A 12,382-nucleotide genomic window follows, 5' to 3' on the forward strand; every position below is an offset into this window, starting at 1 on the left:
TCATTCGATTTTATTATAGGACAGATCAATGTCCAGTTCTTCGTCACCATCTGAGTCGTCGCCCGGTTCCTCTATTTTTACGCCTAGGCCGCTGTCCAAATCAGTATCAGCAAACAAGACCTTGGAGTTTTTTTGTGGTTTTCCATCATGTTTTTTGCTGCTTGAGGGTGGTTCCTCATCTTCCTCCTCGCTGTCCTCCCTGTTGTCTGGAAGAATGACCACCTCCTCCTTGGCACTGGGGTCAATGTCTGCCTTAAACCAGACAGACTTGTACCCCTCCTCCACCCGTCTCTCCTTTGTCAGGATGGGTTTTACTTCCTTCTCGCTGTCAGCCTTATCTGAGCCTACATCACTGGTGTCATCAGGCAAAAGGTCATGCAGTGGTGCAGAAGACCTTTCGATGGCCTCTTTGGTTGGAATATCCCATACTGATTTTGGTGTCTGTTCACTTTTTGTCTCTGGACCACTTGAGCCCGTGCTTCCTCCATCATCATCATCACGCTGAAAGGCTTCATTGGTGTACTGGATGCCCTCTTTTTGGCTTGGGCCTTGACCCAGCTGTGGATAGAACAACAGAAAGGGGAGAACATTTATAAACAAGAGGACTTGAAAGTGTTATTCACAACAAGCTGCTACATCAGTGTATACAATGAATATATATTTTCATGGAAAAGCATCAGAAACCCTTCCCTTCAGACTTGTCTTTGAATCAAGGATTCACAATGGTAAAACTGTGTCCTTACTATGACTTCCAGTAGACATTTTCTACACTTAGCTTGCTGTTTTGAATCTCCTTTAATGCTGTTTCATAAAGTAAACCCTAATGATGAGAAAAAATGACCTCAAATGCTTTAGTCAGGGAATATATTTATTCAGCTAACAGTCTTCATTTTATTCTTACTGAGACTGACTGACACAAAACCCTGTCTATTCATATTATAAATGCTCTTGTCCAATTGTAGATGTTGGACTGTATTGTAACACCGATTCAATATTTGCCCTAAATCTTACTGTGAACTATGCAGTCAACAAGAATTCATATAAAAGAGAAAGGGGAAGGGAAAGGGAAGTTACCAGCCAGAATCAAAGCAAATAACCCAAAAGGGCCACCATGATTCAGGGGGTTGGGAAGCTCATCTTGTAACCAGAAGGTTGCCGGTTTGATCCCCAGATTTGTCTGGCCTGGTTGTTGTGTCCTTGGGCAAGGCACTTCACCCTACTGCCTACTGCTGTTGGACAGAGGGGCCGATGGCGCGATATGGCAGCCTCGCTTCTGCCAGTCTGCCCCAGGGCAGCTGTGGCTACAACAGTAGCTGCCTCCACCAGTGTGTGAATGTGAGAGTGAATGAATAGTGGAATTGTAAAGCGCTTTGAGTGTCTGGAAAAGTGCTATTTAAATGCAACCCATTATTATTATTATTAAAAGCTACAGGTAAAACATTGCACACTGCTAAATCAATGTGGACTTCTTTATAGAGTGCAGAAAAATGAGCTAAAACAGAAGTGAGCAAAGAGAAATAATCAGAAGGAGGAGGACATATTTACAAAAGTTTTTTTTTTAATTGTGGGTTATTGTTGAACTAGCTTCAGAAAAATTTTCCTGAAGGACTGTTGACACCATATCTGATGGGAAGTTTCTTTCATCCACTGAAACAGACACTCTGACTTTGCATGGAGCATACCTGGGCCCTTCCTGTAGCTTCCATTAGATATTTGTTTCCCCAGTTTATCGTAGTCTTCCCATTGCTTAAAATGACCTCAAAATATTTTTCATATTTATGTTAATTCATCTGGCTGTTGACTGATATTCTGTGGGATGAATATTGAATACAGAATAGAATAATTAATTGATCCTCTGCTGTTTTTGAAAGTTTGTTTACTTACAAGAAATGAACAGTCTTTAATTGTTATGATAGTTTAACATTAATGGAGACAGAACGTCAACCAAAAATCCAGAAAAAAAACACACCCGGTGTGGGGATTTGGTGTTCTAGTTACCAAGCAGCCAAGATACCTACAGGATTTTGAGTTTCTGTAAAGAGCAGTGGGTCATAATCCCTCCACAGGTGTGACCAAACCTGGTGACCAGCTACAAGAAACATCTTACCACTGTGCTTGAAAAAAAGGGTTCCTAGTGTGAAATTATGCTGCAATTTAGCCTGAATCTCAAAGGTCACAAGGTGTATAAACATTAAACAAGTGAAAATAGTACAAATAAAATATTTCATAAGGAATCTTTTATCTTGTCCTTAAATCTGTTTAACTGAAACCAAGGTGGTCAAAAATGAAAATGTGTGAATAGTAAAGACCAACGTGTTGGAAAGGGATGAGTCTGGATGAATGTGAAAGTTCACCCACACCTAAACCTTAAACTTACGGAGCTTCGAAATATGTTGGCTTCATAGATCTTCTTCCAGTCTGCCTTCCCATTCTGCATGCGATGGGCAAGCACACCAATGACCACCAGACAAATTAACAGGAGAGCACCCAAGGTTGCACCCAGTGCTGCCATCTCCACTGTTCCATATTCACCAGATGGGTTGATGACTGCAGAAACAATAAAAAAAAAACCCTCATTAAAGAGTCTAAACCCTTTCTGTAAACTGAAGTGTTTTTCATCAAATGCTTTTTATTGGAGTGATAATTCTAACTGTAAATGTCAGATTAATCTTTGTTACTTGGAATGGACATTTTAGGCGAAATGTAGAAGTTTAGCACACTAAAGCTGTGGTTAAGTAACTTTAACACAAAAACTGATAGATTAAGACTGGTTTGATAAGGGTTGACTGCACATAGCTTAAGAAAAATGAAATGACAGATACAATATGTGGATTATAGATCTGCCACTTACTAAAAATGCCATGCTAAAAGTTCATACTGAACAAGTGGCGAGCTCAAAAATCAAGACAAAGCCAAGAACTGCAGTTCCTCAAGTGGCCACTTGAGACTTGCTAGTCGAACCCCATGAACTCCCCTGTTAAAACGCCTAATGCAGAGTTTTCTCCTTTATAACAACTCAGGAGAAAGAGATTTTTTTTTAATATCTCATCCACCTGGATAGTGGATCTGGGTGCTTGGCCACTCGATAAGTGTCCACTGCACCAGACTAGCTTCTCCTAGATGTAATCTTGTCTACTGTAAGTCAGTAAACCAGACCACACCATTGTGTTTGTGCTGTTGATGCCTTTTGAAGGAATTTAAATGGATTATCTAACTAATAATAACTAATAATATGGCTTTCTCATGTATCCAAATTCTAACACCAAATAAGAACAAAGTTAAACAGCATGGCAGTAGCTGACATGCTAATACTAGTTTCAAAATGCATGGACAGATCAACATCCATCTATTACGCTGAGTATGAACTTGACATATACACATTTTAAGCTTTCAGAACATATTGAAGATTTATTTGAACTAGTCTTTACTGCACTTTTTTTTCTTTCTTTATTATTTATTTATTTAGGAATAACTGCTGTGATGAATGAGAAGTATATGGGCCAATGCTTAATACCAACAATGAGACTTTAAAGACATTTTTATAGCTTTGGAACAATGTGAAAAAAGCCTTTATAGGAAGTTAGAAGTATATTCCTGTCTAAAATAAGGCTGGATGACAAAAACAATTTAGTATTATTATTTTAGGAAGTTTATGATTTTTTTTAATTAAATAGAATATTCTAGCTTTTGGTGTGTGATTTTTTAAAAAACATTTTTAGTCTCAAAGGTTATCCAATTATTTTTTTTGTTTCCTGTGAATTTCATTTATTTTCCATGTACTACCCCTTTCCCCAAGGTCATTTCTAAAAAAACAAAAAACAAAAATAACAAAACAAAAATATGTGTGTGTGTTAAAATATGTGTTGGTAAATCCTTTGTTTGCCTGGCAATGATTCTTCTTAGATTTACTGCTTGTTTGTGTGTGTGTGTTTTTCCCCCCCAAAGGACCACATTTGATCTGATGAAGAGTAATAGGTAAGCACCTGGTGGTGCCTTGCTGGGAGTGGAGAAACTTTCTTCAGGGGTCAAAGTGGGATTAATGGCTGAAGAACTGTCTTCAGTGGATGCAGCAGAGTTAGTGGTGCTCTCACTGGGGCTGGTCGTTGAGACGCTGGTGCTGGTTGTGGATTCACCTGTGGTTGTTGTGGTCATAAAGTCTGTAGTAGTCTGAGGTAAACTGGTGGTGGTGATACCTGGGAGGAGAGCACACTTTGAAGCTTAGTGGTTTTACCTGTGTCTTCATGTTCTGCTTTAGATGTCTATACACGGCCGTTTTAGCGTTCTTGAAAGGTCTTTGCAAGCCACATGGACATGAATCTTGATGCATGTAGCTAATCCTTGTTCAGTCTGGGCCAGGATATAGCTGTTATTCTTCTGCTTTCTGTCTTAATGCCACACTCCGCTGGATTGGCCATGACAACTCAAGGACACATCATATAGCCAGGTTCTGTGGCCTCAAATCAACAAGACTTTCTTCTTTGTTGGAGTTCCAAACATTTTACTGTGCACATATTACTTCCATATATTCCATTTGGGTTGGTTTGTCGAGTGCAATTGCCGTTAAGATCAGCGCCATTTCAAGAAAGATTCCTATTTGGTGGGCAAGTAGACATATATCATAATTGCAGTCGCACTGCAAGATGGTCATCCTAAACTTCTGACACCATCAAAAGTTCATCCAGGACGGTCTTTGGTTGTAAACCAACTTTGAGCATAAGTATGGTGTGATAGTCCATGATGTGGGTCACTGTTTTAGAGTCCCAATTCTTTCACATTGTCCCTCTCTCATCTGGGACATTCAAAACGACACTCTAAATATTAGTATTATAAGTTATTCAGATTGGGTGCAAGTAAATTTTCATCATATTTTTCTTTTGCAAGACCTTGAATCACGTTTAAGGCAAAGTTTTTAAGTTACTGTCACAAACAGATAAAATCAGATTGACAGGGGGCAAAAAAAAGAAACTTGCATTTTAAGTTTAAAGGGGTACAACAATGTACAGTAGAAATCAATCCAATAAATAAAAGTGGGACCCCCCCCCCCCCCCCCCCCCACACACACACACACACACACACACAAAGACAAAGAAACCCTCCTTAAAAACCAACCTTAAAAAAGAACAAAGAAACAAAGAAATAAAGTGAAAGAGGGATAAACTTATAGGGACTCCTGTTGCTCAGGAGTTAGAGTACTTCGTTTACCAACTGAAAGGTCAGACTCTTCTAGTCCACATGCTGAAGTATCCTCAGGCAAGATACACTAGTACATCCTCTGGAGAGGGAGTGTGTGTGGATATGAATAGATAGTACTGTATAAATATGTGTGTGGGATTGGGTGAATGGGACTTGTGGTAGAGCTTTGAGCTCTGACTGAGTAGAAAGGTGCTATACAGGTATCAGCCCATTTGTTGCATTGACAGAACAAGTGGAGTCAGCAGCATATTGTGGAAGGTTTCATTTACCTAATTTCACCTCCACTGACAGCTGAGCTGTGGCTGTTTCATCATTGGTTGAATCTAGTGCCAATACCTGAAAGTTCAAAGACAAAGTTAAATGCTTGATAAGAAACTTGCTCACTTCATCAGTCATTTTAACTTTAACTAGACTTGTAGACTCACTTCCAGGGACAGGGTTTCCTCTGGGAGTTCCTTAGTCATGAATAAGAAGCCGTTAATGATGGAGAATTCACTCCTCCCCTTAATGGAATAAGTGATGTGGGGATTCAGACCCTGTTTCAACATATGTAGGAAAAAAAGTTGGTGCTGAGCATGAAGTAGATTGAAAACTCCCAAAAGACTTTGTTAGTAATCAAACAAACTCCCAATGGAGTAGTTTGCCACTAAACTGCATAATGTCATGAAATAATGTATAAGTCTCTCCATCAGTGAAAATAACTACATCATGTCTGGAAACAGTTGACAGAATGGCTGGACATGCACCACTGCTGGCTGTTACCAAAATGAGCTTTCACTTAACAAACTTGTACATAACAAAAGTCAAACAGTCTTGCTGGAACATTCTTTTGTTTTTGAACAAATAATCAATACAAGCATTTGTAAACTACATTTAAATGGCATTTCAGGAAATTTACAAAAGATGCTAAGGAAACATTAGGAAATGGATCATTGAGACATGGAACTGTTAGCTCTAATTTCCCACTTCCATTTCCATAAAAAACTACAGAGAATAAAGAAACACAAGTCAAACCTAGAAGAAGAATAAGTTTGGGAACACAGCCTATGAGCAGGTATCATCCATCCATCCATCCATCCATCCATCCATCCATCCATCCATCCATCCATCCATCCATCCATCCATCCATCCATCCATCCATCCATCCATCCTTTCACCTCTTGAAACACTTGTTTCACCTAGTCACATTGGTGTTTAAGGGTTTGAGTAACTGCATTTTACCGCTGTGGCAGCATAATCTTCATCTGTGGCAATAATCTGCAGTGGCGTGTCCTTGTTTGTCAGATCCATCGCCACGGCACCTACTGAAGAGATGACTCCTTCATAATGATCTTTCTGAAATTTTGGGGGGTGTAAGCTTTCGACTTGGACACTGATTGTGATGGTAGTGGTGGCAAACTGATGAGTGTTCACCTTCTGACTGGCCTGTGAAAGAAAAACACAGCTGAAAACATCAGGATTGTATAATACTGAAAATTTCCTGAGATTAACCTGACAAAGAAATTCATACATTTAAATTATTGATGTAATAATTTAATAAGATTTTCTGCCAATTTTATGTCATGTTTAGGGACCAACAGACTGCCTGTCTGCTCTTTGTAGGCCGATTCTCGCTTCAGTTTGGGAATGAGAATCGGCCTCAGGTGGAGGACATATAGCAGAATGTGGCAGCATTGGAAGTAATGCAGATGTTGGACTGACTGATTTACCAGACTGAATTGGCCAGAATCTGAGTGATCTTGTGAACATCAACAATAGGCCTCTCTGGGATAGTTTAAGTTGGGTTTTCTTTTTTGTTTTTGTTCTTTTTTACTGTTTTGGTTACATCCTGCATCTGTTTACTTACATCTATTGAAAAAATCCAGTTTGATTACAGTTTTTAGCACAAATTACACCATCATTTGATAACAGCAAGAGAATATGTTGTGTTTACTAGCACTGTCAAAGTGATCGTCCCCAACACATCAGCTGGCTTCAGCATGGTAATGTTCCCCGTGTTTGAGTTGATCTTGAACAGACCAGCATCATTTCCTGCAAACACAGACAAACTAGGCTTCTTCTTTCTGCTAATAACCAACAACTCCGCAATTGTTTGTTATAATTCAAGTTATATACCACTTAGGAATGAATATGTTATCTCCTCATTTATTCCAGAGTCTCCATCAATGGCGTACAGAGGTCCTGGTTTCAGCGGTAACACTCCAGGCTGCGAAAGCAAAATCACAGTTATGGCCTCAAAGTGTTTATCAGGTCGTCCAACGGCATTTAAAACCTTCTCATTCATTAACAATATTAAAAGCTAAAATGATAAAATACCCCTCTATATAATACTTTATATATGTATATAATACATATAATTACTACAATGGGAGTAACTCACCTCCTGTTCACTAAGGACAACAAATCCAGTATAGCCGGTACTCTGGCAAATTACATTCTCGCTCATGTTATGTGGGGTGCATGGCTGGAACCATGGCGGTCTGTTGTCCCCATCTAAGATAGTGACTGCAATAGTTGTGGTGGCACTATATCTTTCTGGTTCTTGTGTGTCCTAAAAAATGTCGGAAGAAGAAACATCCAAATGCCAGAATGAAAAACCATAGGTATCCTCCAGAGTTAGGAGGAAACTATTATTGTGTATAATCAGAAATGTTGACTACTCACCAGAACTTCCAATACCAGCTGCACATTTTTGACTTTTTCATAATCAAGGCGCGCATTAACAAGAATAACTGCACTAGTCGGTGACTGCAGTCTAAAGTAATCCTGCAGATATGAAAAAGGAAATAAAAATGTTTAGATCACTGTGCATCTTTGACCTTACTCTGGTCAAAGATGCTGGAACTAATATCTGCTGTCTCATGTGAGACAAAAGAAAAAAGTCTTACAGATTCAGGTGTGAGTGTATAGTAGAGTGTGGGGTTGTCCAAGTCTTTGGCAGCGAACTGACCCACAGTGGTCCCTATAGGTGCTATCTATATATAAAAAAAAGTACCACTAAATAAGGTACATTTAAAAAGAAGATATGAGGGCTATCTACTCGTGCCACAACACAAAAATTAATAAATAGATTAAAGAATTACAAAGACAAATAATAACTTCTCTAGTATTTCAACCCTTACCTCACTGACTTGAACATCGTACGGATTTTTATCAAAGCTGGGAGGGTTATCATTCAAATTGCCAATGACTACAATGATGACGATGTTTATCTGGAAACAGATTAAATTGACATTAGTGTATCAGATAACACATGACCATTAAGTACAAGCAAAGTCTGAGTCTGTGAAAAACACACAGCTGAGTGAAAAACTGAAGACGTTTATTGTTAACCCTGCTCAGCGTGTTTAAAGGCAGTTTTACCGTCAGTCCTGTGGTTTTTTTACACGTGATGCGGACCGGAAAACTTTTTTCAGTCTGCAAAGAAAACAAATTTTATACGATTTTACTCTTAAGCAGTGCAGAAATTACACAGAGACGAGTTTCAATCTTATTGGTATTATTAGTCATGACTGACAGTACCTCATAGTCAAACACCTTTGCAGCTGTCAGCTTGTTTCCATTAATTGAAAATGGGTTTGAGTCTGCAGCTGGAGGAGTAAATTCAAGGGTCACATCTGGCTCGACAGTTATTGTCTCAACAACGTCACCTATTCCGTTGTTTTCTGGAAACTGCACACTTGAAGGAGCCGAACAGACTTGTGGGAGAAGAAAAAAGATGTTCTAATTAAAGAGACAGACCATTAACACATTTATTAATTACGGTAACATTTTATTAAGTTATTAACACAAGTTAATAGATGTCTACCAGTTTTACTTGTTTTTATGTATACAGAGAAAGTACTAAAGTAATCTGTAAGCAACTTGACAGTTATGTGCATATCTCAAAGGCAGACTTAGAATTCCACTATTTTTCACTGGCTATAGAACTATTGAAAAATAGTTTAGAAATTGTTGCAATTGCTCAGAGTGTCTTCCATTTGGTTTCCATTTGGTTGCCTAAAGGCTTTATATACTGGTGCTTCAGCTAGGATGTTAGAAACTCTTTTAGAGTGATTTTTGAATATGTCTGTTAGATTATTCCCCTTATTCCACAATAATTGAGGCCTATGTGTACCAAGAAACATTCATTTCTGGGAGCACAGTGGAAACTGCTCTGAGTGAAAGTGATTTTATCACCTCGCCTTCATCTTTGTCTCAACAGACAGTTTACAAAGCAGTAGAATTTGGAAAAAACTGTGTAGTTTCCTGAAATGTTGACAGATGTGGAGGAGCACAAGGAATAAACAATCACAATAAAACTAGTACAGTTTAAAATATTGAATAAGTCAAGTTAGTTTAATAAATACTTAAAGAGCTGTTAAAATACTTAAAGAGTTGCAAGCTATAAAAAACAAAAAAGAAATGTAAAAATGTAAAAAAATGCATCAAACAGCGTGTCTGTTGGCTTCTAGACTTTTGACCCCCTCCCCTTTCTTTTCTTTCACTCATTTCTTAGCTCACAGGCTTTCACTAGCTGTCCAATACACACTGATAACAACAACAACAACAACAACAAATGGTAAATGGCCTGCAAATACCACTGAACACACTGTTATGCAGCCCATTATTTTTTTTATAGGAACAGAGATCAACAGTCAGGTAAACAACAAGTGAAACAACAGAGATGGATACTCACTGGTCTGAGCCAATGTCTGAAACGGAATCAGAAGGATGAAGCAGAGGAGTGTTGTCGCAGTGAAGTGTGGATAAATATTCTCCATGTCGTTGTCCGACTGTGTCTTCGTCAGTCCCGACTGATCTGCCTCTCGTCTGTGTCGATCTGCTTGCGTTTATGGCTGCACTGGACTTTTACCCATCATAAAACCCATTACATGTATTCCTGTTTGCTGTGAAGTCATATAAGGTCTTTTTCTGTGACTAATTGTCTTTTATTTGACAAGATTGACATGACGATGCATGTTAATATTGTTTGCACATCTGCAGAAGTGATGATAGTATTTGAGATCATTAAATTATGTATTCCCTCATCTGCTATTCCTTAACTTTAGGACACTCAATGTGTCCTATCGCAAGGTCATGTGTCTTGATTTGCATTTATGGTTGACAACAGTGGGATAAACATAACACATACAACACGCCTAGTACAGAGGCCAGTACAGTGGTATTAAGACTTTTCAGTTGTTAAACACTTTATACTGAATTTGACTAATATTATATAAATAAAAGCCTTTTTAGGGCGACCATGGCTCAGGGGGTTGGGAATCGCATCTGTAACCGGAAGGTCGCCGGTTCGATCCCTGGGCTCTCTGTCCTGGTCATTGTGTCCTTGGGCAAGACACTTTACCCTACTTGCCTACTGGTGTTGGCCAGAGGGGCCGATGGCGCGATATGGCAGCCTCGCTTCTGTCAGTCTGCCCCAGGGCAGCTGTGGCTACAACTGTAGCTTGCCTCCACCAGTGTGTGAATGAATAGTGGTATTGTAAAGCGCTTTGGGTGCCTTGAAAAGCGCTATATAAATCCAATCCGTTATTATTATTGTCCCTATTAATCCATACACAACCCATAATTAGACATGTTTGTACTTTATAGGAGCCCCCCTTTGCGAACAGATGACTTTGTCCACTTTTATGTGTTAGATGCCTAAAAGACTGTAAGTACAAGAACGAATGAAGCAGAATAAAAATAAAAACAGTTCCTTGACTGTTCACTTGATGCTGCAAAAATACGTCAGCCCTCATAGACTCACATGATGAAATGTCCAACTTTACAGCAGCAATAACCACATTTATACCCTGGTCTTTATGGCTGACTATCCCCTTTATGGCAGCTGGACAGTGTTTATTTTTTAATAACCCAACAGTTTCAATTGCATTTAAGCTTGAAGTTAGGGTGTCCTGAAGGGTGGCGTTTGAAGGGATGTCATTTAGGCTACTATTTCTTATAAGGGCTTTGCCTTGGTTCATTTCAGTCACACAGCTGGACCTCTTGCCTGTGTTTGCTATATGCAATTTGGAATATTTAATATAGTCATCTAAAATAAATAATAATAGTAATAACAATAATAAAAAGGAGAGGAAGGAGAAAAAAGATAATAAACTCCAAGATACACTATTTTAAATTAAAAACAAAAAATATTTTCAACTGACTGGGTTTTTTGTGTGTTAATATGATCATTAATATATTATTTTAAATGCTATTAAAAAGAGAGTGCCTTGGAGTAATTTGCTTTTTGGCTCATCCAGATAACAAACAGATCAGTTTCTGCATTGATGACGCATCTATCTATCAGTTCATCCATCTGTTCATGCCTCTGCAATTCACAAGAACTTCTACTCCTCCTAGAGCAGAGGTCAGCAATGACATGCGGCTCTTTAGTGGGTAAAGAGCCACATGCAGACCCACTGGTTAGGGTTAACCTGACCCTATTAATAATACATATACTATATGTGTGTATGTAATATCCTCTCCCAGTTACACCCATCATCCACCCGTTGGTCTCCCATTGCATCGTTCCTGACACCTGTGTGTGTCTGTTGTTTTGTAGAAGGAGCTATAAATTTAAGAAAGGAATATATAATTGTGCTTTATGTTTTTCATAGCGCTTCTCGAAAAAGACTCCTGCCATTAGAACTGGTCCTGTTACATTTCAGATGCATTATTTATCGATGTGTTCCAAGCATTTTTTCATATCCATACCTTTTTTAATATGAATATTATTTACGCTTTAAAGATGACAGCTGTTCTTACTGAAGAAAATTGAAGTTGGAGGTTGAAAACAAGCTGCATTTTTAAATTAGAAGTGAAATTTAAATTCAAGTTGCTTGAGTTGAGCTATGTGTAAATACAACATGCACACCATGACTTGGATGGTTGGAGGAATTTTTTTCTATGGCTTTGCGTTCAGGAACTGATCCTCCTGAGAACGGAGGTAGAAAAATATCTTTCAATAAAAATATCTTTCTTTAATTTTTTGTGATATGTGCGTCCACCACAGAGGACATACATGAACAGGCTGGGTCTCAGCACGATATCAAACAGACTTCAAAACCCTGACATGAGCCTTTAAGTTTTCATTTAGCGCCACCTTCAGGACAAGTTATTGCAGCACAATGCATTCTTGTATGCACAAATATCAAATCCTGCACATAATTATGAAACACACTAGTCACTGAAAAGTACTTCATAA

General features: G+C 38.6%; 1 protein-coding gene across 1 annotated transcript; it reads right to left on the bottom strand.

Annotated features, from left to right (window-relative positions):
- On the bottom strand, positions 1-9,956 carry cdhr5b (cadherin-related family member 5b). The gene is made up of 15 exons (XM_085410936.1): positions 9,872-9,956; positions 8,716-8,891; positions 8,557-8,610; positions 8,316-8,405; positions 8,082-8,168; positions 7,858-7,959; positions 7,574-7,744; positions 7,309-7,399; positions 7,127-7,224; positions 6,415-6,618; positions 5,619-5,729; positions 5,463-5,529; positions 3,984-4,193; positions 2,378-2,547; positions 1-558 (listed from the first exon to the last, which is right to left on the bottom strand). The coding sequence occupies exons 1-15, from the start codon at positions 9,954-9,956 to the stop codon at positions 1-3; spliced, it is 2,274 nt and encodes a 757-aa protein (XP_085267062.1).
- Positions 9,957-12,382: the final 2,426 nt, after the last annotated feature.

This window comes from Rhamphochromis longiceps, linkage group LG7 (assembly GCF_057381845.1).
Source record: "Rhamphochromis longiceps isolate RC_006_pf linkage group LG7, R_longiceps_female_GT1.1, whole genome shotgun sequence".
NCBI lineage: Eukaryota > Metazoa > Chordata > Actinopteri > Cichliformes > Cichlidae > Rhamphochromis > Rhamphochromis longiceps.